The 27,810-nt window shown below is 43.5% G+C and overlaps 1 protein-coding gene across 8 annotated transcripts in view; it reads right to left on the bottom strand.

Annotated features, from left to right (window-relative positions):
* AKAP13 (A-kinase anchoring protein 13) overlaps positions 1-27,810 on the bottom strand; it is a 384,453-nt gene that overhangs the window by 135,328 nt on the left and 221,315 nt on the right. For all 8 annotated transcript variants that reach the window (XR_011030254.1, XR_011030251.1, XR_011030255.1 and 5 more), the window contains one exon: positions 5,704-5,785. Coding sequence is in view for 1 of the 8 variants with exons in the window: in XM_068275158.1 (XP_068131259.1) it covers positions 5,704-5,785 (82 nt within the window). In the remaining 7 variants the exon portion in view is untranslated. The remainder of the gene's footprint in view (positions 1-5,703; positions 5,786-27,810) is intronic.

Here is a 27,810-nt window from a genome sequence, read left to right as displayed (position 1 = left end):
TTCAGACCACTGCAGCTTTCACGGTTTATTGCTCGCTCATACAACCTACCACCTAAATGAATTTTGGCTCCTTTTCTTGTCACTAATAAAGCTTTCTTTTGGTGCTATTTGATTGCTCCTGCGATTTTTACTTTTTATTATATTCATCAAAAAAGACATGAATTTTGGCAAAAAAATGATTTTTTTTAACTTTCTGTGCTGACAATTTTCAAATAAAGTAAAATTTCTGTATACATGCAGCGCGAAAAATGTGGACAAACATGTTTTTGATTAAAAAAAAAAACCATTCAGTGTATATTTATTGGTTTGGGTAAAAGTTATAGCGTTTACAAACTATGGTGCAAAAAGTGAATTTTGCCATTTTCAAGCATCTATGACTTTTTTGACCCCCTGTCATGTTTCATGAGGGGCTAGAATTCCAGGATAGTATAAATACCCCCCAAATGACCCTATTTTGGAAACAAGACATCCCAAAGTATTCACTGAGAGGCATAGTGAGTTCATAGAAGATATTATTTTTTGTCACAAGTAAGCAGAAAATGACACTTTGTGACAAAAAAAAAGAAAAAAAAAAGAATCCATTGCTTCTAACTTGCGACAAAAAAAAATGAAATCTGCCACGGACTCACCATGCCCCTCTCTGAATACCTTGAAGTGTCTACTTTCCAAAATGGGGTCATTTGTGGGGTGTGTTTACTGTCCTCGCATTTTGGGGGGTGCTAATTTGTAAGCACCCCTGTAAAGCCTAAAGGTGCTCATTGGACTTTGGGCCCCTTAGCGCAGTTAGGCTGCAAAAAAGTGCCACACATGTGGTATTGCCGTACTCAAGAGAAGTAGTAGAATGTGTTTTGGGGTGTATTTTTACACATACCCATGCTGGGTGGGAGAAATATCTCTGTAAATGACAATTTTTTCATTTTTTTTTACACACAATTGTCCATTTACAGAGTTATTTCTCCCACCCAGCATGGGTATGTGTAAAAATACACCCCAAAACACATTGTACTACTTCTCCCGAGTACGGCGATACCACGTGTGGCACTTTTTTGCACCCTAACTGCGCTAAAGGGCCCAAAGTCCAATGAGTACCTTTAGGATTTCACAAGTCATTTTGCGGAATTTGATTTCCAAACTACTCCTCACGGTTTAGGGCCCCTAAAATGCCAGGGCAGTATAGGAACCCCACAAATGACCCCATTTTAGAAAGAAAACACCCCAAGGTATTCCGTTAGGAGTATGGTGAGTTCATAGAAGATTTTATTTTTTGTCAAAAGTTAGCGGAAAATTGATTTTTATTGTTTTTTTCACAAAGTGTCATTTTCCACTAACTTGTGACAAAAAATAAAATCTATGAACTCACCATACTCCTAACGGAATACCTTGAGGTGTCTTTTCTAAAATGGGGTCATTTGTGGGGTTCCTATACTGCCCTGGCATTTTTGGGGCCCTAAACCGTGAGGAGTAGTCTGGAAATCAAATTCCGCAAAATGACCTGTGAAATCCTAAAGGTACTCATTGGACTTTGGGCCCTTTAGCGCAGTTAGGGTGCAAAAAAGTGCCACACATGTGGTATCGCCGTACTCGGGAGAAGTAGTACAATGTGTTTTGGGGTGTATTTTTACACATACCCATGCTGGGTGGGAGAAATAACTCTGTAAATGGACAATTGTGTGTAAAAAAAATCAAAAGATTGTCATTTACAGAGGTATTTCTCCCACCCAGCATGGGTATGTGTAAAAATACACCCCAAAACACATTGTACTACTTCTCCCGAGTATGGCAATACCACATGTGTGGCACTTTTTTGCACCCTAACTGCGCTAAAGGGCCCAAAGTCCAATGAGTACCTTTAGGATTTCACAGGTCATTTTGCGGAATTTGATTTCCAGACTACTCCTCACGGTTTAGGGCCCCTAAAATGCCAGTTCAGTATAGGAACCCCACAAATGACCCCATTTTAGAAAGAAGACACCCCAAGGTATTCCGTTAGGAGTATGGTGAGTTCATAGAAGATTTTATTTTTTGTCAAAAGTTAGTGGAAAATGACACTTTGTGAAAAAAACAATAAAAATCAATTTTCCGCTAACTTTTGACAAAAAATAAAATCTTCTATGAACTCACCATACTCCTAACGGAATACCTTTGGGTGTCTTCTTTCTAGAATGGGGTCATTTGTGGGGTTACTATACTGCCCTGGCATTTTAGGGGCCCTAAACCGTGAGGAGTAGTCTTGAAACCAAATGTCGCAAAATGACCTGTGAAATCCTAAAGGTACTCATTGGACTTTGGGCCCCTTAGCGTACTTAGGGTGTAAAAAAGTGCCACACATGTGGTACCGCCGTACTCAGGAGAAGTAGTATAATGTGTTTTGGGGTGTATTTTTACACATACCCATGCTAAGTGGGAGAAATATCTCTGTAAATGACAATTGTTTGATTTGTTTTACAAACAATTGACCATTTACATAGAAATTTCTCAAACCCAGCATGGGTATGTGTAAAAATACACCCCAAAACACATTATACTACTTTTCCTGAGTACGGCGGTACCACATGTGTGACACTTTTTTGCAGCCTAGGTGCGCTAAGGGGCCCAACGTCCTATTCACGGGTCATTTTGAGGCATTTGTTTTCTAGACTACTCCTCGCGGTTTAGGGCCCCTAAAATGCCAGGGCAGTATAGGAACCCCACAAGTGACCCCATTTTAGAAAGAAGACACCCAAAGGTATTCCGTTAGGTGTATGGCGAGTTCATAGAAGATTTTATTTTTTGTCACAAGTTAGTGAAAAATGACACTTTGTGAAAAAAACCCAATAAAAATCAATTTCCGCTAACTTTTGACAAAAAATAAAATCTTCTATGAACTCGTCATACACCTAACAGAATACCTTGGGGTGTCTTTTTTTCTAAAATGGGGTCACTTGTGGGGTTCCTATACCGCCCTGGCATTTTACGGGCCCAAAACCGTGAGTAGTCTGGAAACCAAATGTCTCAAAATGACTGTTCAGGGGTATAAGCATCTGCAAATTTTGATGACAGGTGGTCTATGAGGGGGCGAATTTTGTGGAACCGGTCATAAGCAGGGTGGCCTTTTAGATGACAGGTTGTATTGGGCCTGATCTGATGGATAGGAGTGCTAGGGGGGTGACAGGAGGTGATTGATGGGTGTCTCAGGGGGTGGTTAGAGTGGAAAATAGATGCAATCAATGCACTGGGGAGGTGATCGGAAGGGGGTCTGAGGGTTTGGCCGAGTGATCAGGAGCCCACACGGGGCAAATTAGGGCCTGATCTGATGGGTAGGTGTGCTAGGGGGTGACAGGAGGTGATTGATGGGTGTCTCAAGGTGTGATTAGAGGGGGGAATAGATGCAAGCAATGCACTGGCGAGGTGATCAGGGCTGGGGTCTGAGGGCATTCTGAGGGTGTGGGCGGGTGATTGAGTGCCCTAGGGGCAGATAGGGGTCTAATCTGATAGGTAGCAGTGACAGGGGGTGATTGATGGGTAATTAGTGGGTGTTTAGGGTAGAGAACAGATGTGAACACTGCACTTGGGAGGTGATCGGACGTCGGATCTGCGGGCGATCTATTGGTGTGGGTGGGTGATCAGATTGCCCGCAAGGGGCAGGTTAGGGGCTGATTGATGGGTGGCAGTGACAGCGGGTGATTGATGGGTGGCAGTGACAGGGGGTGATTGATGGGTGATTGATAGGTGATTGACAGGTGATCAGTGGGTTATTACAGGGAAGGACAGATGTAAATAATGCCCTGGCGAATTGATAAGGGGGGGTCTGAGGGCAATCTGAGCGTGTAGGCGGGTGATTGGGTGCCCGCAAGGGGCAGATTAGGGTCTGATCTGATGGGTAACAGTGACAGGTGGTGATAGGGGGTGATTGATGGGTAATTAGTGGGTGTTTAGAGGAGAGAATAGATGGAAACACTGCGCTTGGGTGGTGATCTGATGTCGGATCTGCGGGCGATCTATTGGTGTGGGTGGGTGATCAGTTTGCCCGCAAGGGGCAGGTTAGGGGCTGATTGATGGGTGGCAGTGACAGGGGTGATTGATGGGTGATAGGTGATTGGCAGGTGATTGACAGGTGATCAGTGGGTTATTACAGGGAAGGACAGATGTAATTAATGCACTGGTGAATTGATAAGGGGGGGGGGGGGGGGGTCTGAGGGCAATCTGAGCGTGTGGGCGGGTGATTGGGTGCCCGCAAGGGGCAGCTTAGGGTCTGATCTGATAGGTAACAGTGACAGGTGGTGATAGGGGGTGATTGATGGGTGATTGATGGGTAATTAGTGGGTGTTTAGAGAAGATAACAGATGTAAACAATACATTTGGGAGGTAATCTGACGGCGGGTTTGCGGGCGATCTAATGGTGTGGGTGGGTGATCAGATTGCCCGCAAGGGGCAGGTTAGGGGCTGATTGATGGGTGGCAGTGACAGGGGGTGACAGGGGGTGATTGATGGGTGATAGGTGATTGGCAGGTGATTGACAGGTGATCAGTGGGTTATTACAGGGAAGAACAGATGTAATTAATGCACTGGCGAATTGATAAGGGGGGGTCAGAGGGCAATCTGAGCGTGTTGGCGGGTGATTGGGTGCCCGCAAGGGGCAGATTAGGGTCTGATCTGATAGGTAAAAGTGACAGGTGGTGATAGGGGGTGATTGATGGGTAATTAGTGGGTGTTTAGAGGAGAGAATAGATGTAAACAATGGATTTGGGAGGTGATCTGATGTCGGATCTGCGGGCGATCTATTGGTGTGGGTGGGTGATCAGATTGCCCGCAAGGGGCAGGTTAGGGGCTGATTGTTGGGTGGCAGTGACAGGGGGTGATTGATGGGTGATTGACAGGTTATCAGGGAAGATAGATGCATACAGTACACAGGGGGGGGGGGGTCTGGGGAGAATCTGAGGGGTGGGGGGGTGATCAGGAGGGGGCAGGGGGCAGGGGATACAAAAAAATAGCGTTGACAGATAGTGACAGGGAGTGATTGATGGGTTATTAGGGGGGTGATTGGGTGCAAACAGGGGTCTGGGGGGTGGGCAGGGGGGGGTCTGAGGGGTGTTGTGGGCGATCAGTGGGCGGGGGGGGGGGCAGATCAGTGTGTTTGGGTGCAGACTAGGGTGGCTGCAGCCTGCCCTGGTGGTCCCTCGGACACTGGGATCACCAGGGCAGGAGGCAGCCTGTATAATACACTTTGTATACATTACAAAGTGTATTATACACTTTGTAGCGGCGATCGCGGGGTTAACATCCCGCCGGCGCTTCCGTATGGCCGGCGGGATGTTACGGCGGGTGGGCGGAGCCAGTTGCCGGGGGAAGCGCGCGTCATCAATGACGCGATCGCTCCCCCGGCATGCCTAAAGGACGCGCCGCCTGAAGGCGTATTGCGGTCCTTTAGGCGTCCACTTTGCCGCCGCCCATGGGCTGTGGGCGGTCGGCAAGTGGTTAAATGCTGGGTCTCTGCATAAGCCACAGTTACCAAACAAATGAGATTGTAAAAGAAAACTCCTGGAACTTCTGGCACTTGCAGGCCTCATTACAGCATATAGGATATTCCCAATATCACAAATATCATACTTTCCCAGCAATCATGTACTTCTTGTTTCCATGTTAATCAAGTCATGTGATCAAACCCTTCAGCTCATCCACTCACTATCGGAAGGCTGCTTTGGCTGAAACAGAAGGTGGACTTACCTTTAGAATCCTCCGGCTGCTTTGATTCCAGAAGATCCGGGTGTGGACATGGAGTCAGTGAACAGCAGTTGTCTCTGTTAATCTGGAAAGAAGAAGATCGCACAAAAGTCAAAAAGATGTTTCAGTAGATAAAAGGAAGTCTCTACATCAAGATGAATCTGGAAATGATATTAAAAAAGCAGCAAGAAGATGTATTTGATTAAACTGCGTAAAGAGGACCGATCTGTCAGCATTCACCGAGAGAGGTGGAGTACATGAGGCATTACATCATATAATAAGGTCTGGTTATAATTAGACTCCACTGAGACCATGTGCGACTGTGGTGAACGTTGATGTTGTTGTTAACTATAAAGCACAAAGATCATGCATCTAAATAAAAATAAAAATTAGGGTAAAACTCTTAATAACGAGCACTTCCTATATTGCAGAGGTGGAAATAAAACAAGGTTGTATATTACAAACTTTAGATTATCAACTGCAAGAAATAAGATACAACCAAATAAGTAAAACTGTGTACAGATTGGTAGTAATATCTGCATCATACAAATCACAAGATCTTTGGTTTCCCTAGTGATCCTGTGAAGAAATACCCACATGTACTGTCCAGACAGGAAGTGAAAGCGGGAGAGAAGCAGGAAGCATCCCACTCTGAAGGAATACAAAAGTAATTTGCTAAAAAATCCAACTTGACCAATTACTACCCCCTTATTACTGTGCAGACATCTGTCACCCATGCTTATCGCAAGTGATTGGCTAGAATGGCAATTTACAAATGTCTGTACAAAACTGTACAGTAGTCAGATAGACTTATAATTCTTACTAGGAGAGACCTGCCAGTACTCCCACAATTCTTTGCAGGCAAGAGACATTACAATGCTAATACCAGCTTTTAGTTTGGATAAAGGAGGGGAAAGGTGCCGCCTGAATATGGCCTTTTCTCTCTCTCCATTGGGAATACAGTACTTTCCTGTTTTCCTCCAAGTAGCTGATGATGGCAAGGGAAACCTTTTTAAGGAAGCCACAGACAACTACTGTATAAACACAGATGAGCCCCTTTTCCCTGAGTGATCCACAAAGCCTGGACTGAGACATGGAGTATCCAGACTGGCGTACAAGATGAATGGGCGCCGGGAGACCTGGGCGCAGGATACAGCCGGTATATGGCTGAACCTGCTGCCGCACAAGTCCCGGCTGTGTTAATTACTATTCCCCCTCCAGGCCGCCATGGATAGTGGGAATTGATGTAATTACAGAGCTTCAAATGTAACTTCAGCTCAGTCTTCTGACGAAGCCGAAGTTACACTCTGTGCGCTGCTATAGCCGTAATTCCTATTACGGCCTATGGTGGCGCCGGCTGCGCTCAAATCTCCTGCACTGGATTCTTAGTATTCATCCAGACTGGCATAGAATAATCTATCCAAAGGAATAATAAATGTTAATAAAGGGGTAAACCTCCTGTGTGTCGAGATGGACTACTAAACAGTGTAGATGTTCTCATCTGACAGAGACCTTATACAAGGGAAGGACAGGTGGCATGGCCAAATCAAATGCAAACCAATGTTAAAGAGGAGCGGATAGCCATACTATACCAGGAAAAACACATATGTGTGTAGATAATTACTTGCTCTACTTCCATAAAAGATGTACTGTACTGTCCACGTTTTGATTTCAGTGAATTTTATATAGTAAAATAAAGAGAATCCTGTTCCTGGCAGGGGCCATCTTGGGTCCCAATCCTGAGTGATAATTTCCTCCATTACTTTATCCCCCTTCCCCGCATACCCACTTGGTATCCCCCATCCTCCCCGCAGAATTACAGAGCGCAGCGGGGAGGAATACAGGCAGCGCACACAGACTCACCTGCTCATGGTTCCAGGCGCTGGAGTTCCCGGCTATACTCTCTGCGCTACCGCCCGGGTTGGGGAGGGGGGGGGGGGGTGTTATTGAATAAATGAGAAAAAAAATCTGCCATGTTTTGCAACTTCCTTTGTGCGACAGATGTACAAATTTAGTGACAGGTGGCATGGGAAAATTATATTCTTATGGAAAAGAATGACTGGATTCTTATGGAAAAGAATGACTGATTTTGAACTTTTGGGTTGCCGGTTTAGCAGCATCCTATTTACTTATTTAACAGATTGAAATAGAGAATTGATTTTGGATTTTTTTGCTTAACAGTTACGCTTTAACCCCCCTGCACTCATAACAGCCTGGAAAACCAAACAGTGATAAAACTACTGAAGAAAATAGACATGGAGGATATTTCAACAGGGGGCGGGGTCTTGGATTAAGCCAACTCACCAATCATTAAGGTTTCCTTATTAGAGAATGTCCCTGCACCATCTCACACCACTAACTATGAGTCAGCAGACTTCCTGCATCTAGACGAATTCCAAATTGGGTGCAATAAGGGTTTTTATCCTTAAAAGGGAACCTGAAGCGAGAATTATATGGAGGCTGCCATATTTATTTCCTTTTAAATAATACCAGTTGCCTGGCTGTCCTGCTGATTACTCTGGCTGCAATAGTGTGAGTCACACCAGAAACAAGCATGCAGCTAATCAGGAACGCAGCTAATTAAAGTGAACCCGTGGTGAGAGATATGGAGGCTGCCATATTTAGTTCTTTTTAAACAATTTCAGTTGTCTGGCAGCCCTGCTGATTTATTTGGCTGCAGTAGTGTCTGAATTTCACCAGAAACAAGCATGCAGCTAATCTTGTTAGATCTGACAATAATGTCAGAAACCTCTGATCTGCTGCATGCTTGTTTAGGGTCTATGGCTAAAAGTATTATTAAGCAGAGAATCAGCAGGACAGCCAGGCATCTAGTACTGCTTAAAGTGAACCTTAAGCCACACACAAAAAAAAAAAAAAATTAGTTTTACTCACCTGGGGCTTCTACCAGCCCCCTGCAGCAGTCCTGTGCCCTCGCAGCCACTCACTAATCCTCTGGTCCCCCGCTGCCAGCTAGTTTCGTTTTTGCCGACAGGCCCGTCAGGACTGGCCACGTGTAGCTTTTTCCGCATTCCCGAGTGTAATTCGCGCTATTGCGGGCCGCAATGCATACAAAAATACACGTTGCCCCATTACGAACGCATAGATATGCGGAAACGCATATTTCTGTACGTGTTGCGGCCCGCAATAGCGCTAATAACAGTCGGGAATGCGGAAAAAGCTACGCGTGGCCAGTCCTGACGGGCCTGTCGGCAAAAACGAAACTAGCTGGCAGCGGGGGACCAGAGGATTAGTGAGTGGCTGTGAGGGCACAGGACTGCTGCAGGGGGCTGGTAGAAGCCCCAGGTGAGTAAAACTCTTTTTTCTGGCTTAAGTGTCTCTTTAAAAGGAAATTTTTAAAAAATGCAGCCTCTCACCTCAGGTTCATTTTAACAAAAATGTCAGAAACACCTGATCTGCATATGCTTGTTTAGGGTCTATGGCTAAAAGTATTAGAGACAGAGGATCAGCAGGATAGCCATGCAACCAATATGCCCGCATGAAAGAGAAGCGCCAATAAATTTAGGCGCCCAATATTGGCAAGTAGAAAATCAGTAAATTTATAGCTATTCTACATAAAGTAGCAATAAATAATACTGATATTTTACAAGAATTAAATCTAACCCTATTCTCACACTGAACCCTTCCACTTCTGCTGCATAACCTTAACCACCCACCTCAATTCATTGAAAGTATATATATATATATATATATATATATATATATATATATATATATATATATATATATATATACACACACACACACACACACACACACATACATACATACACACACACACATACATACATACACACACACACACATATATATATGTGTATATACACACATACATACATACACACACACACACACATGCAAGGGGGGGGGGAATTGGGGGACATGAAGCGGGGAAGTCCTGGGGAGAATATAGATAGATAGATAGATAGATAGATAGATAGATAGATAGAGATAGACCGAACGACCACCAGGTGGACTGTCTGGAACCACTATTAGGATCCCTGCACACTGCAAATCCGATTTGCGATTCCGATTTTACCTGGATGCTATCAAAAGAAAAAAACAGCATGCAGTAACTATTACAAATCGGAATCGCATGTGAGAATCGATTAAAAATCGCAAATTGGAATCGCATGTAGTGTGCAAGAGGCCTAAATGTGTTGTTGCTATCTGTGTTCCAGATGGGGAGATTTCATGTTTTTTCATGTTTGCTCTCATTTCCCGGTTTCTCTGAAGCCTCATCCACATGCTCAACAGCAGCCTTTTATGCAGCATTTATTGTTCAAACAACTGATAAAACGTCAATCCAACAGTTGAAAAGCAGCAAACAACTTTTTTGGGTTGTTTCAACTTGCTTCACAACAAAATTTGTTTGATAATATTGTGCTGCATAAAGGACAGCTGTGGAGCGTGTGTATAGGGCTTAACACGTGAATGAGATAGACCGTAAGGGAAATTTATCCTCCAGGATCACAGACCACAATAACATCCTTAGAGGTTCAAACACATCCTCAGTCTACAACGAAAAGATATTTACTGTGGTCTGTACCCATGGTGAGATTTCACCTCTTCCGGTCCTGTAAAACCCATAAGAGCAACAGAAAATGAGTGAATATCTCCTCACTGGTAAATCAGAGCTCAATAAAAGCCTAGCAGCGGTTCAAACAAACAAAAAAAAAAACATTTGGCATTTAGTTCTGACTTCTCATGAGAGTATTTCTGATGTATTTGCGGATAATGTGTAGTTGAAGTTGGTACCTACCTATATGAACATTTCTGTAAGTCTCAGCTTGAGATACACAACTTCTGCCCCTTTGCTAGCAATCAAAATCTGCCTACACAAAGTAAATTCAAGTAAAAAGCATGGGCGAAAGGGAAAGCCTGAACATTAATAAGCACTCATAGCTAAATGCCACATAAATGACAGCAAGTTTCCTATGCCTCCAGCATATGGTTTATATGACAGGCTGTTGGCTTTGCAGCACAGGCCTATATGTTCCATGCCCGAGACGCTGCCAGGCTCCCAAAACCGTTAAAGAGTGGAACATTCCCAGACTGCAATTGTCTCAGTACTGGCTATATTTAGCATAGTCCTGAATCATTACATTAATAAGACAACTTTTATACTGGAATATTCCTATAAAACTGCTCCATTTGTGAGAAAATAGGCAGATACGTGAGAAAATAATTTTTATTTTCCTGTAAAACTGCATAATAGGATTATCTACCACAGTGCAAGCCACTGGAGTCCCCTTCCAAGTATAAACAGGAGAAACACAACAAAGGCTACCTCTCACCTTCTAGAGAAACAGAAGTTGCTACTAAACAGGGGTGGCTTTGCAATTCAGCATAACTGGATTTCAAGCCCATCTTCAGGCTTAGATCTAATCAGGGCTGTGGAGTCGGTACAAAAATCGCCTCCGACTCAGACTCCTCAGTTTAGGATTCCACAAACTGACTCCTCGACTTAGACTCCTCTTATTTGCATATTACAATCTTGTTGATTGAAAGTATGTAACATGAAATTAGTCTCTTAACTGCCAATGGTAAGGAATTTTAAAAGACAACTGAAGTGAGAAGGATATGGAGACTGCCATATTTATTCCCTTTAGTCATAGATGTGCGCATGCACACACTCTGCCGCCGGGAGCGTACACCACCTGCACAGCACTGTTGCGCAGGTGCAGAACGCTCCTGGCTGTGGAAGTGGCATGCGGCCGGACTGCGCTGACTGGCTGAATTACCAGGACTCATAGCAGAAGATCCAGGAGGTGGACAGCGAGGGACTGATTAGCCTGAAGGGGGCTGGAGGAAGCCACAGGTATGTATAAAACTTTTCTTTTCATCCTTCTCAGGTACCATTTAATTCGTAGTCACCAAACACTAGGCTTTATACTTACAGCATAGATGTTATTTCGTATATATAAGAGATTCCTGTGTACACATCATATATACAGTCACAATCAGATGTGTATATCGGACTTTAAAAATACAGGGACTGCTTTACTGAAGCAGCACAAGTAACTGATTTTGATTGGTTTATTTCATTTTTGTGGACTAAGCACAGCTCTTACTGTATGTATAAATTATGTATGATGACTATTATCTGAGAAATAGAACATTTTATCATATTTTCTATTTTAATTACAGTTTAAATTCATTAGGAGTCGGAGTCGGGGCTGTTGTGCGATTCGATTACGATTCCATTTACGATTAGATTAAATCCGACATGTCCAATCGGGATTCAATTCAATTTGCCATTGTTCTGCAATGACAAACCGTTTTGAATCGAATCCCTATCGGACATGTCGGATTTAATTGAATCGTAAATAGAATCGTAATCGAATCGCACAAAGAATCGTATCGTGTAGATAGGGCTTATAAGATAGCTGCTTAGTAACCAGTGCTCATAATGTAACTTTTTCATGTGTGTGAAATGAGGCTTCTGCTGTTTAAAGTCCTGCCTTGCACTTTTGATCACATAACCAGAGGCAACAAAGTATAGGAACTGAAAGGCAGTCTCAGTGCATGAAGTCGCTGCACAAACTTGCATCGCCCCCCACCTTCTAGACTGCAAGGGGGCGGGGCACAGACTGAAGTGCTCCAGGAAGATTGCAGTCTATGGTAAAGACCGTCTTTGCTGCAGGAAGTAGTCAGTGTCTGGGCTCCCAATCAGGTACTTTAAAAGTGATTTATATGGAATCAACTGAATACTGAGTTGGACACATACGGCTTGCACAGATCTAAGAAAACATTTGTTTTCAAACGTACAAAACAAACAAAAACTGCCTTTCATCCTTTGAATATGCTAATAACCTGGATAATTGAGAAACAGACAACTTTATTACCAGATTTAATATCCAATTAGAAATGAGTATTTACATATCTTTCTGAACACTTAATGCCATTTTAACCTTCGCTTCTTAGGACAAGATGCTCACATTTTCCAGACCTTTCTGATATCTCCAATAAAATACAGCAAGGAGACAAACACAAGCACAATACCCAACGAAAACAACAACAACACATGACAAGGGTAACTATACGCTGCATGTAACTAGCTGTTTGGTAACCAGTGCTTGCAAAATCAAAGCAATACGGTTGCCTTAGGTAACACAAACTGTTCTTTACACTATTAAATAACGGTAACCATTCTCAAATAAAAAACTCAACTACACTTGTTTGTGCATTAGTTTATTACAAGTACATTACAAATATGCAGTAGAATGCAATACATTAGACGCAGAAAAAGCTATATTACCTTAATCAACACCACATCCACAGCCTTGTCGACTTTGGAGATGTCGCACAGGCTATATCGCCTTTTGTGCCTCTCGTACATCCTCTCGTACTCCTGAAGAAAGTACCCAGAAAAATACAGCTCCAAACTATCCCAGTCGGATCGCGGCTATCTGGAGACTACACATGTGAGAAGACAGACGCTGTGTCCCAGCTCTGCCTCCTCCTCAAAGTCAACAGCCACAACATGCCTTGTTTTTCTGACAGGAAAGTAATTTCCACCACTGGACTGCAGCAATCATTTTCTTCACTGAGATAACAAACAATCCGTACTGTGGAGTAACAAAGCAAAGACAAGACAAAAACTACAGCTGCAAGGCACACAGCCACTTCAGTGGTACTAAAGTGCAAACAAACTCTGCAAGTCCAGTAAAACCCAGCAAGGGGAGAGAACGCAAGTAATTGTCTAGACGTGACTTCAACATCTCATTCGCAGGCACACAAAAATGAAGAGGGGAATCCAGTAAAGGCTTTTTTCACATCCAGAGTGAGAGCTGATTTAGAAGTGAAATATGAGACACTGTAGCAGAAGCCTTCAAAATCCTTCACCATATTCCGCCTAGAGAGACCCTTTTTTTTTTTAATATGCGTTTTATTTCCAATCACAACTCACAAGAGGGGAAGAGAAGCCACTCCTTTGCGAACGTCATTTTGCCTTTTCCACTCTGTCCTGGTGTTCATTAAAGCTTGAATCATATTCCCACAGCACAGACGTAAAACGTAATTACTTGTGGGCACTGGGAGCAGAAATCCTGGATGCGACTGACTACAGGTTCCAGGAGAGTTTGTGGGGCTCTATGTGCAGTCATGAAGTTTTGCTTCCTCTTCTTCAAGATAGTCATTTAATAAAAAAAAAAAAATCTTGCACAAAATTAACATTAAGTCCAAAATCCCCACATTTGTCTGGGAGAAGTAGCAAGTTAGCCTCAACCTTCCCCATATAGAGAAACTCTGATCCGATGACTGAATGATTCACATGCATCAAAGAGGAAATCAACAGATATTCTTGGAAGACAAAAGGAGAAGAAACTCCAACTAGCAGAAGATTATTTCTGCAAAGAGAAATGGAAGACTCCGTGTATTTTTCACTGTCATTTTCGTGACAGGACTCTGCAAGCCTGACTAATTTGCTTCTGTCAATGCTCTCATTCACATCAGCTGGGGCCCATGAGGCGACCCTGCCACATGGTTTCCTGTATTCAGACAGTCCCACCCTTTCCTCCCCCTCCCTGCAACATCCACACTCCCTGTATCCCCCTCATGGGATAGAAAGCTTTCCATAGAGCTTTTAGCCACACTGTTCTTCCATCTAAGCACAGACCTTGAAATGGAAAGAGGGAGGAGGCGGGGGAATCCATACACACAAAGTTAATAAACTAGAAGAGGTAAGGTATTAAAAGAATACAGCGACTCCACAGAGGATTCCCCAGCAGCCTCCAGAGTCTAGGATTCCAGAGAAAACAGAACGATTTTAAATAGCAAAACAATGTACTGAATGTAAAGGAACCGACACATAATACACTGCAACATGAGGAAAAAAAAAAATCAGTTCAGCCAACTCAATATTTGCAGTTGTAAATTACCAACGTCAAGTCTTTTAAGGGAATTTTCTTCAGCTTTGCAAATCTGGACACTGGGAATCCTGCTCATTCTTCATAAAAAAATAAATATATATATATATATATATATATATATATATATATATATATATATATATATATATATATATATATATATATATATATATATATATATATATATATATATATATATATATACACGGTTTGAGCAGTTTAGTTGGGAATATTGATGGACATCAATTTATAAACCTTGCTATAGATTCTTGTACTGAGGTCTGGGCTTCGACAGAACCTATGTTACAGAGAAACTCCAGTGAAAATAACGTACTAAAAAAGTGCTTAATTTTTACAATAATTATGTGTAAATCATATAGTCAGTGTTTGCCCATTGTAAAATGTTTCCTCTCCCTGATTTACATTATGACATTTTTCACATGGTGACATTTTTACTGCTAGCAGGTGATGTCAGTGGAAGGAGATGCTGTTTCGCTTTTTTGGAAACCGCTGTAAACACCTGTTATTTCCCACAATGTAACAGGCTTCCGCAGTGTGATGCCAGAACAATGGTCCTGACATCACACTGTGGTAGGGGTTTCACCACAATATCAGCCATACAGAGCCCCCTGATGATCACTTCAAGAAAAGGAAAATATTTCTCAAGTAAAAGGGGGTATCAGCAACTGTTTGGGATGAAGTTCAATTCTTGGTTAACCCACTGGGGGATAATCCCGAGCTGAGCTCGGGGTAAGCCGCCACAGAGGATTTCTCAGGCCCTGGTGGGCCAATTTGCATAATTTTTTGTTGTTGCACGCAGCTAGCACTTTGCTAGCTGCGCGTATATACCGATCGCCGCCGCTCCACACTGATTCGCCGCTACCCGCCGTGATGCCCCCCCAAGACCCCGTGCGCAGCCTGGCCAATCAGTGCCAGGCAGCGCTGAGGGGTGGATCGGGACTCCCTCTGACGTCACGACGTCGTTGACGTCATCCCGATCGTCGCCATGACGACGGGGAAGCCAAACAGGAAATCCCGTTCTGAACGGGATTTCCTGTTTGCTTTGATTGCCGGAGGCGATCGGAGGGGGTGGGGGGATGCCGCTGCACAGCGGCTATCATGTAGCTAGCGCTAGGCTAGCTACATGATTAAAAAAAAATAATAATTAAAAAAATGTGCTGCGCCGCCCCCTGCCGATATTATTGTATCCCCCAGGAGGTTAAGGGTTCTCTTTAAGTATAGAATCGGCTCACACATGTCCGTTGTGTCCATGTCAACTGCGATGACCGAACACAATGTTCTGACCTATATGACTGGACACCAGCAAGGACATGAACAGTATTACAACACACACCAACGCACGTAGACAGACAGCGTGGATTATACATATGTTGTGGCTGCGGTATAGTGTGAACCCAGCCTAATCCATTCCTGGATATACAAGTTCTGAATTTTAATAAATACATTTTCAGCACTCAACTTGTAAAAAAAAAAGAAAAAAAAAAAAAGTACCAAAAAATGGAAATAAAAGCAGTTTTAAATATAAGTAAATATAGGCGACCTAGTTTAACTAATATCTGGTGGCTAAAAAGGAGAACAGTGAATTGAGGCCTTGGCTCTGTACTTATGGTGCATGCACATTGCATCAGTTGCCTTGCAGAATAATTCTGCACATCAACTCACTGCCCATACAATTCTAAGGGATTGTTCACAGAAGTGTGTTGTAAGGGATCATGTTATTCTAACTCACAGCATGCAGGGTTCTAACATGCAGTGCCCCTTGCAGCTCACACAGATTATAACACGTGCATTACGCAATGCAGACACTGCGAATCCAACCTTGATGGTAGAGAAGTAAAGGGAGCCTTCATTCATACTCAAAACTTTGCAGACAAACAGGATTTCCTCTAGAACTGCCCTATATTAGGCTCCATCATCCATCCAAGTATCAAGATGATGCTACTATTATGATTATTACTTCCATGCTTCACGGCAAGAAGAGTTCTCAGGGAGATGAACACCATTAGCTTTCCACCACACACAGAATTCTTTGCTTAGGCCAGGAAAGCTAACCACGGGTTCAGTAAGAACGGAGAACTTTTACCACACATGCCTTCCTCACATACCATATAGAGTATGTTATATATTCCCAACAAAAAATTTGGTAAACCAGACTTTAACATGGTTTTCTTCTAGGCACAAAGGTCTGTAGCACTGGAGAAGTAGTGTATTCAACTAGTGCGAATACTCTGATTCGGAATGTCTGTTGCAGTGTGTACTGCCACAGGTGGTGGATGTGTACACTTCAACTGAAATGGAAAGCAAGAAATCCACTGTGCAGCTCTGGTTTCTGTTACACAAGCAAATGTGTGTAAATGGGCACATAGGAAGGCATGGATCCAACTTCTATCAGCACATGCGCTGCTCCCCTGCAATCCGCTCTGGGAAGGAGTCCAGCAGTGAACCTAATGTGAACTCATCCACTTTGCAACAGTTAGTACATTTGTCAAACAATTGATCAGCAGGGCCGATTGTAGACTTTTTGTTACCTGAGGCAAACTTGAAAGGATGCGCCCCCCCCCCCCCATTCCAATTTGGAATGATCACACAGAACCCAACAATTTATTCTGCTTCTCTTAACCACTTCCCGACCGCCTAACGCACAGGGGCGGCCGGGAAGTGGAGCCCTGAAGGACCGGCTCACCCACAGAGGCGGCGGTCCTTTTAGGGACATGGGCGGAGCGATCGCGTCATCCGTGACGCGATCCTCCGCCTCCGCCTGGCGCCGCTCACCCGCCGCAACATCCCGCCGGCCATACGGAAGCGCCGGCGGGATGTTAACCCGACGATCGCCGCATACAAAGTGTATAATACACTTTGTAATGTTTACAAAGTGTATTATACAGGCTGCCTCCTGCCCTGGTGGTCCCAGTGTCCGAGGGACCACCAGGGCAGGCTGCAGCCACCCTAGTCTGCACCAAGCACACTGATTTTTGCCCCCCCCCCCCGCCCCAGATCACCCACAGCACCCATCAGACCCCCCCCCCCCTGCCCACCCCCCAGACCCCTGTTTGCACCCAATCACCCCCCTAATCACCCATCAATCACTCCCTGTCACTATCTGTCAACGCTATTTTTTTTTTATCCCCCCCTGCCCCCTCCTGATCACCGCCCACCCCTCAGATTCTCCCCAGACCCCCCCCCCCCCCCCTGTGTACTGTATGCATCTATCCCCCCTGATCACCCGTCAATCACCCCCTGTCACTGCCACCCATCAATCAGCCCCTAACCTGCCCCTTGCGGGCAATCTGATCACCCCCCACACCAATAGATCGCCCGCAGATCCGACATCAGATCACCTCCCAAATCCATTGTTTACATCTATTCTCTCCTCTAAACACCCACTAATTACCCATCAATCACCCATCAATCACCCCCTATCACCACCTGTCACTTTTACCTATCAGATCAGACCCTAATCTGCCCCTTGCGGGCACCCAATCACCCGCCCACACGCTCAGATTGCCCTCTGACCCCCCCTTATCAATTTGCCAGTGCAATATTTACATCTGTTCTTCCCTGTAATAACCCACTGATCACCTGTCAATCACCTGCCAATCACCTATCACCCATCAATCACCCCCTGTCACCCCCTGTCACTGCCACCCAACAATCAGCCCCTAACCTGCCCCTTGCGGGCAAACTGATCACCCACCCACACCAATAGATCACCCACAGATCCGACATCAGATCACCACCCAAGCGCAGTGTTTCCATCTATTCTCTCCTCTAAACACCCACTAATTACCCATCAATCACCCCCTATCACCACCTGTCACTGTTACCCATCAGATCAGACCCTAATCTGCCCCTTGCGGGCACCCAATCACCCGCCTACACGCTCAGATTGCCCTCAGACCCCCCCCTTATCAATTCGCCAGGGCAATATTTACATCTGTTCTCCCGTGTAATAACCCACTGATTACCTGTCAATCACCTATCAATCACCCATCAATCACCCCCTGTCACTGCCACCCATCAATCACCCCCTGTCACTGCCACCCATCAATCAGCCCCTAACCTGCCCCTTGCGGGCAATCTGATCACCCACCCACACCAATAGATCGCCCGCAGATCCGACGTCCGATTACCTCCCAAGTGCAGTGTTTACATCTGTTCTCTACCCTAAACACCCACTAATTACCCATCAATCACCCCCTGTCACTGCTACCTATCAGATTAGACCCCTATCTGCCCCTAGGGCACTCAATCACCCGCCCACACCCTCAGAATGCCCTCAGACCCCAGCCCTGATCACCTCGCCAGTGCATTGCTTGCATCTATTCCCCCCTCTAATCACACCTTGAGACACCCATCAATCACCTCCTGTCACCCCCTAGCACACCTACCCATCAGATCAGGCCCTAATTTGCCCCGTGTGGGCTCCTGATCACTCGGCCAAATCCTCAGATCCCCCTCAGACCCCCTTCCGATCTCCTCCCCAGTGCATTGATTGCATCTATTGTCCCCTCTAACCACCCCCTGAGACACCCATCAATCACCTCCTGTCACCCCCCAAGCACTCCTATCCATCAGATCAGGCCCAATACAACCTGTCATCTAAAAGGCCACCCTGCTTATGACCGGTTCCACAAAATTCGCCCCCTCATAGACCACCTGTCATCAAAATTTGCAGATGCTTTATACCCCTGAACAGTCATTTTGAGACATTTGGTTTCCAGACTACTCACGGTTTTGGGCCAGTAAAATGCCAGGGCGGTATAGGAACCCCACAAGTGACCCCATTTTAGAGAAAAAGACACCCCAAGGTATTCTGTTAGGTGTATGACGAGTTCATAGAAGATTTTATTTTTTGTCAAAAGTTAGCGGAAATTGATTTTTATTGGTTTTGTTTCACAAAGTGTCATTTTCCACTAACTTGTGACAAAAAATAAAATCTTCTATGAACTCGCCATACACCTAACGGAATACCTTGGGGTGTCTTCTTTCTAAAATGGGGTCACTTGTCGGGTTCCTATACTGCCCTGGCATTTTAGGGGCCCTAAACCGCGAGGAGTAGTCTAGAAAACAAATGCCTCAAAATGACCTGTGAATAGGACGTTGGGCCCCTTAGCGCACCTAGGCTGCAAAAAAGTGTCACACATGTGGTACCGCCGTACTCAGGAAAAGTAGTATAATGTGTTTTGGGGTGTATTTTTACACATACCCATGCTGGGTGGGAGAAATTTCTATGTAAATGGACAATTGTGTGTAAAAAAAAAAATCAAACAATTGTCATTTACAGAGATATTTCTCCCACTTAGCATGGGTATGTGTAAAAATACACCCCAAAACACATCATACTACTTCTCCTGAGTACGGCGGTACCACATGTGTGGCACTTTTTTACACCCTAAGTACGCTAAGGGGCCCAAAGTCCAATGAGTACCTTTAGGATTTCACAGGTCATTTTGCGACATTTGGTTTCAAGACTACTCCTCGCGGCTTAGGGCCCCTAAAATGCCAGGGCAGTATAGGAACCCCACAAATGACCCCATTCTAGAAAGAAGACACCTCAAGGTATTCCGTTAGGAGTATGGTGAGTTTATAGAAGATTTTATTTTTTGTCACAAGTTAGCGGAAAATGACACTTTGTGAAAAAAAACAATTAAAATCAATTTCCGCTAACTTGTGACAAAAAAATAAAAAAACTTCTATGAACTCACCATACTCCTAACGGAATACCTTGGGGTGTCTTCTTTCTAAAATGGGGTCATTAGTGGGGTTCCTACACTGCCCTGGCATTTTAGGGGCCCTAAACCGTGAGGCGTAGTCTTGAAACAAAAATGACCTGTGAAATCCCAAAGGTACTCATTGGACTTTGGGCCCTTTAGCGCAGTTAGGGTGCAAAAAAGTGCCACACATGTGGTATCGCCGTACTCGGGAGAAGTAGTACAATGTGTTTTGGGGTGTATTTTTACACCTACCCATGCTGGGTGGGAGAAATACCTCTGTAAATGACAATCTTTTGATTTTTTTTACACACAATTGTCCATTTACAGAGGTATTTCTCCCACCCAGCATGGGTATGTGTAAAAATACACCCCAAAACACATTGTACTACTTCTCCCGAGTACGTCGATACCACATGTGTGGCACTGTTTTGCACCCTAACTGCGCTAAAGGGCCCAAAGTCTAATGAGTACCTTTAGGATTTCACAGGTCATTTTGAGAAATTTTGTTTCAAGACTACTCCTCACGGTTTAGGGCCCCTAAAATGCCGGGGCAGTATAGGAACCCCACAAATGACCCCATTTTAGAAAGAAGACACCCCAAGGTATTCCGTTAGTAGTATAGCGAGTTCATAGAAGATTTTATTTTTTGTCACAAGTTAGCGGAAATTGATTTTAATTGTGTTTTTTCACAAAGTGTCATTTTCCGCTAACTTGTGACAAAAAATAAAATCTTCTATGAACTCACCATACTCCTAACGGAATACCTTGGGGTGTCTTCTTTCTAAAATGGGGTCATTTGTGGGGTTCCTATACTGCCCTGGCATTTCAGGGGCCCTAAACCGTGAGGAGTAGTCTTGAAACGAAATTTCTCAAAATGACCTGTGAAATCCTAAAGGTACTCATTGGACTTTGGGCCCTTTAGCGCAGTTAGGGTGCAAAAAAGTGCCACACATGTGGTATCGCCGTACTCAGGAGAAGTAGTATAATGTGTTTTGGGGTGTATTTTTACACATACCCATGCTGAGTGGGAGAAAGATCTCTGTAAATGGACAATTGTGTGTAAAAAAAATTAACAAATTGTCATTTACAGAGATATTTCTCCCATCCAGCATGGGTATGTGTAAAAATACACCCCAAAACACATTATACTACTTCTCCTGAGTACGGCAATACCACATGTGTGGCACTTTTTTGCAGCCTAACTGCGCTAAGGGGCCCAAAGTCCAATGAGCACCTTTAGGCTTTACAGGGGTGCTTACAATTTAGCACCCCCCAAAATGTCAGGACAGTAAACACACCCCACAAATGACCCCATTTTGGAAAGTAGACCCTTCAAGGTATTCAGAGAGGGGCATGGTGAGTCCGTGGCAGATTTCATTTTTTTTTGTCGCAAGTTAGAAGAAATGGGAACTTTTTTTTTTTTTGTCACAAAGTGACATTTTCCGCTTACTTGTGACAAAAAATAATATCTTCTATGAACTCACTATGCCTCTCAGTGAATACTTTGGGATGTCTTCTTTCCAAAATGGGGTCATTTGGGGGGTATTTATACTATCCTGGAATTCTAGCCCCTCATGAAACATGACAGGGGGTCAGAAAAGTCATAGATGCTTGAAAATGGGAAAATTCACTTTTTGCACCATAGTTTGTAAACGCTATAACTTTTACCCAAATCCACATTTTTCGCGCTGCATGTATACAGAAATTTTACTTTATTTGAAAAATGTCAGCACAGAAAGTTAAAAAAATCTTTTGCCAAAATTCATGTCTTTTTTGATGAATATAATAAAAAGTAAAAATCGCAGGAGCAATCAAATAGCACCAAAAGAAAGCTTTATTAGTGACAAGAAAAGGAGCCAAAATTCATTTAGGTGGTAGGTTGTATGAGCGAGCAATAAACCGTGAAAGCTGCAGTGGTCTGAATGGAAAAAAAGTGGCCGGTCCTTAAGGGGTAGAAAGCCCTAGGTCCTCAAGTGGTTAATGTTCTCACATGGCAGGCTGTAAGGGCCTGTTCAGACTATATGCGTTCCTAGCCGTTTTCAGGGAACGCGTACTGGTACCAAAAACGCATAGAAACGGCTCCTAATGCTTTTGAATGGGCTAGTTCACATGTATGCGTATGAGACGCATACGTTTCTCATCCGCATTGCTGCACGCAGTTCTGTGCGATACGCATAGAAACGGATGCAATGAAAGTCTATGGACGCGTATCAAAAACGCGTACTATTGCGTTTTTAGCGTCCGTTTTCCTCTGCGGTTCCCATAATTTTTTTTTTCCCCTGGGTCACGTGTTTGTGCAAAACGCAATAGAAAACGCATTCAAACGCAAGAAAAACGCATGCGTTTTTCAACTTGCGTTTCTTTGAATTTATACGCGTTCTACAAACGCAGCAAGTATGAACAGGCCCTAAGTCTGTGACAAACAAACTGATCACCCTCAGCCAATCAATTCTATCTTAGTCATGACAGCAGTGCCGCCTTCTCCCTTCTGCTGTGCAAATCAAATGAAACACTGCTGCTCTCCTGCCTCCCCCCTCCTCACTCACTGTCAGACTCCTCACACAGCGCAAAAATCTGCTTTTCCCCAATGATGATCTCTTCACCTAGCTCTCCTCTCACTTATCTTCCTACTCTGACTGCATGTTGTCAGTGTAAACACAGTACAAACATGCTGCCCCTGCAATCTCTGCACCTGATGCAAATGTTTCAGTTTGCTTCATAAGAGAACCAGCCCTGTTGATCAGTCCCAATCACTGCCTGGTCTTTATCAGATTTCAGCAGAAATTTGATCAGGCACCGATGGAACCATGGCTTTCTCTAGATTTGTTCTTATAGAGGCCACAGTTCTGCACCTGTCGATCTCTTGCTTTTCCCCCACAAATCAATTATGGCTGCTTTTTTCAATCGACTTTCTGTTTAGATTTTGATTGAAATAAATCAACTAATGCTTGGCTTGTATTTAGGTACTTTGGTTTGATTCAGGGTTTAAGAAACATGATTACAGTGAAACCTCGCTGTAGATTGCAGTAACTACAATCAAGACATTTATATAAGGCTTGCACTGCATAAAAATATGATAATGTGACATTTGGAGAGTCACATCACACAACATACAGCATATTAGTCAGGAAAATCTGCACATAGCAGAGACTAAACCCATTCTGACTGCTTACTGGAAGGACCTGCACACAAAGTGGGCATGGACCACAATAGCCTGCATTTGTACTACAACAATGCAGATTGATACTTTATTGTTTACTGTTGTGTTGGCTGGTCTTTGGCATATATCATTTCAGTTACCCAAACAACAAATTTGGCAGATAAGGCAACAATCTCATACAAAACATATGAAGATACACAGGATGCTTGCTAGCCTCCATCTTGGGTAGAACAATTTGGGCAGGTTATAAAGCATGTCCCAATATACTGTCCTAAAATATGTGCCAGATGGCAGCTTTCTGTTCATCTCCTCCTCTGCACACACAAGTAAAACCGTGTGGCCAAGTCAACCAGTTATGATTGCTACTGTTATTCTAAGATTTTCAAGAGCTCCAGGCTGTCCAGCCTCAGCAAGCCAAAAGTCTAGTGCACAACTACAAAACTTTGGCCATCCCAGATGACCAACTGCTGTTGTCTCAGGTGACTATTTTCCACATAAACACACTGCTTTACTAACTGCTGTGAGCAGCCAGTTCTCATCTATGGAAGGGAGAGGAGGGAAGATAAGCAGGAGTGAGCCATGGAGGAAGATAATAGCTGTAGGGTTCTTGCAGCTCTGATCACCAGTGACCAATCTACAGACACCTGGGGACAAACACCAGAAATTTGCATAAAGTGATCAGAAGCAATTTAGACTATTGCAACAAACAGAAAAGTCATTGCTCAAGAGATTAACGGTATGTCCATCTGTTTAGCATTTTCTAAACCTGTCCTGCTATAAGTATATTCCACACACTCTAAATTGTTTGGTACTGGGAAATAAGTATGCAACAGATTGTCCACAGGACCACCACCAGTGTGAGACACTTTACTACAACACCATACATTTTGAAGGGAGAGCTGTACCCCCATCCTAGCCCAACCACGTGGCAGGTGGGGGGACAAGCAAGGAACTCCTTTCCAGTATTTATGTGAGGATTGAGGTCAAGACTGATACCTCAACCCGGTTTTACACTTTTATACAATATAATATTTATTACACCCAAAATTGCTCTGACTCCTCAACTCTGACTTCTTTGTCTAATTTTTACAAAGGCTATGGATTTGGTTCAAAAATCATCCGACTCCTGGGTTTATTGATAATACCAACTCCGACTCCAGGTACTCAAAACTTCTCAGACTCTACAGCCCTGCTAGCTAGGTACACGTAGAGCACAATCCTGTGGACCAAGTGTTGCAGAAGTAAATATTCTGCAGCGAACCTCAATGATTCACAGAGATAATTTGTATTTTAACAATGCGGATTAACTCCTTGTATGCATGCCTACAGAATGTGCACTACTGCTAGTAAACCCTTTTGCAGGTTCAAAATCAATGTGCCTCCCGACATGTAGAATGGGTCCTCCAAAAACTCAGACTTGCAAATTAGGTAAAGCGACTGCACTCTAAATGCAAAAGACGACTGAAATATGTTCACGCTCATATCAATGATGAGGCTTTGAGTAGACAAGAAGAGAAATAGCACATGAGGCTCTCTGTTCTACTACACCCAAAACATAACCAGAAGATGCAGCAGGCAAGCAATCCTATAGGGGAGATTATCTTTTGCAAGCCCAAGGGAAAGTATTTACATAAATGTTATGTTTCTTAGGGATGCTTTCCTCTGTGCTTAAACAAATAGCAATATCTACTAGAGCGTAGTTCATAGAGCCCTAAATGCTCCCTGTGGGTGGTCCGCCGTAGCTCCCAGGCAGACTGAGTATACTTGGAAGCAAGCATGGTTTGGCCAATCATAAAGTGTCTCTGTACCAGCAGACTACTAAAATTGAGTTATTTAGGCTTTCTCTGGTAAAGAAGTAATGAAATAAGCCAATGTATGCCTGCCTAAAATATAGAAAAACTAAAAATGAAAGATCTGTGAACAAGAGCGAAGGATTGTGTTTCAGGCCCCGCTATTTTTCCATCAAAATAAAAAGAATTGGCAGCGCATAAGAAGTATGTTTGTGAATAAAAACAAACCGGATCAGCTGATGCAGTCAATGAGATGATGACTGCAGAGAGAACAAACCTTAATTCTTTCCATGTTGGAGCTTTTATAAAAAAAAAAAAAATATGAAAAGAACAATTTATCCGCTGAAACAAACATCTTTGCAAACAATTCCGGCTGTTTTCATGCTTCACTGCCCCTAGCAAAAATGAAAACTGTACAGAATATCTCGACCTTTAGCTGGAACCGCAAGTGATCAGCTAAGTGCAGTGCTGAAATATAGACGGTGACCACCACCCCCTCCCCCCATGCGCACGGCGGCCCCAGTGCGATTGGGCCAATCAGGATCAAGCTGTGTGTAATTTAAACCTTCGTCTGGACGCAGTTGAGTGAGGAACGCCGCCCTGCATAGTCACTTATCTGCTGCACTTCTTTGTGGACTTTAAACCCGTGACCAAGGGGTTCTTACTTGCCCTGAGACAACGCTTTTGTTGGGTAATTGTAGCCAATCAGTCTCCTCCTCTGAGTTACAGAGATTTATTGAATCTGTTAGCAATATACAGATTATTGCTTTGAATATAGCCACTTATTTTTCGCTGTTATGTTGCTATACATCGATACCATGCAATCCATATGACTGTATGCTGTAGGTTTACCTTGCATCCCATGCCAGTGTCTATTCTAAACACTGTATATTTTCTCTTTTGAAAGTGCTCGTATTTATAACACATACTTTTTTTGCATACAAATTTATGCTGGTGTGCGTGTCATTTTGTATAAGAATCTTTATCTTCAACTGCACCCAAGGTTATTTACATGCATGCAGAGTACCCTCTGCACTCAAAACCACAAGAACGAGGCTGCAAACAAGGACAGGGGTACTAGGCAGCAGCGGTGGGGTTGCAGAGGTTCTGGGAAGCATTATAACCAAATATCACACAACTACCCTATTCCTGATCTTGGATTTGTTTCATTTGAATATCCTGCATGCAATCTCTAAAGACTGGCAGGTAGCCAGCTCCAACCTACTGTGCCTGCTGCACACTACTGCAGAGCATTTGCCTGTTACCCAAGCAAAGTCTTTAAAACAAATAAATGAGGAAAAAGTTTATATTACACAACTTGCTTAATCCTTTCTGCAAACTACCTCAAATTCTTGCAACCACAAACTGGTGTCTTCGGTAACCAACATGTAAGGCTGTTTTCCAAAGCAATGTTTGACATCACAAAGGAGAAAGCAGAGTGGAAAGAATGACAGCTTCGAAAACCCAGCAACATAACTGAGATGGGGCATCGACAGTACTCTTCTGCCTACCAGTGATGGTGAAACCTTAAAGAGAACCAGAGATGAAGCACCCTCATGTATTTTACCTTATAAATCAGTGGGAACATGACAGTAAACACCTAATCTGCTCTTTGTTACATTGTTCTCTGTTTAATTTGCCTGTTATCACCTCTAAGATAAGAATCCCGACTAAGCAGTCCGCTGGCTTTGCTACAGAAAGATTATAGCTGAGACTGTGTTCTTTTGTGTCTTTTCAAGTCCAAGCCTGCCCCCTGCTGGCTTTGCTCAGAAATCATTATAGCTGAGTCATTATAGCAAAGCCAGACTCAATGCACAGTCCGGGATTCTTATCTCAGCTAGATAACAGACACTTTTAGCAGTGAGGATGAAACAGAGGGCAGGGTAGGTGTTTTCTCTAATGTTCCCACTGATTTCTATGGTAAAATACATGAGGGTGCTTCGTCTCTGGTTCACTTTAAAGAGGAACTTTAACAAAGGATTGAACTTTATTCAAAACAGTAGCCGATACCCCCTTCCTGATAAATAGTTACCTTTTCTCAAATAGATCATCAGGGGGTCTGTATGGCTGATATTGTTGGGAAATCCCTCCCACAATGTGATGAAATGACCTTGGTCTTGACAGTTTGCAGTCAGTGAACCTTGTTGCATTGTGGGAGATAACAGCTTTTTCCAACTGCCAAGCAAGCAATATCTCCCTCTGTGCATAGAACTCTAACAAACATCCCGTACAGATTACCTGGCAGAGCTAAATTTTTCACCACCAGTAATAAATTTCAGAATGTAAATCAGGGTGAGGAAATCCTTTACAATGGGCAAACAGACTAAAATAATCTATAAATGAAGATTGTAAAATATAAGCAATTTTTATTAATTATGTTATTTTCACTACAGTTCCTCTTTAAGATTAAACATAAGCACAATTTACGCTATATCAGCATTACTGCAAGACAGAACAATGCCAAATGAAGCACTGACATCACTTTCTAAATATACTAACCGTGTACAAAGGCCGGAAGTCTGACAATATCAATT

The sequence above is a fragment of the Hyperolius riggenbachi genome, chromosome 3 (genome assembly GCF_040937935.1).
Source record: "Hyperolius riggenbachi isolate aHypRig1 chromosome 3, aHypRig1.pri, whole genome shotgun sequence".
NCBI classification, from domain to species: Eukaryota; Metazoa; Chordata; class Amphibia; order Anura; family Hyperoliidae; genus Hyperolius; species Hyperolius riggenbachi.
This window is presented reverse-complemented; position numbering and strand designations above follow the sequence as displayed.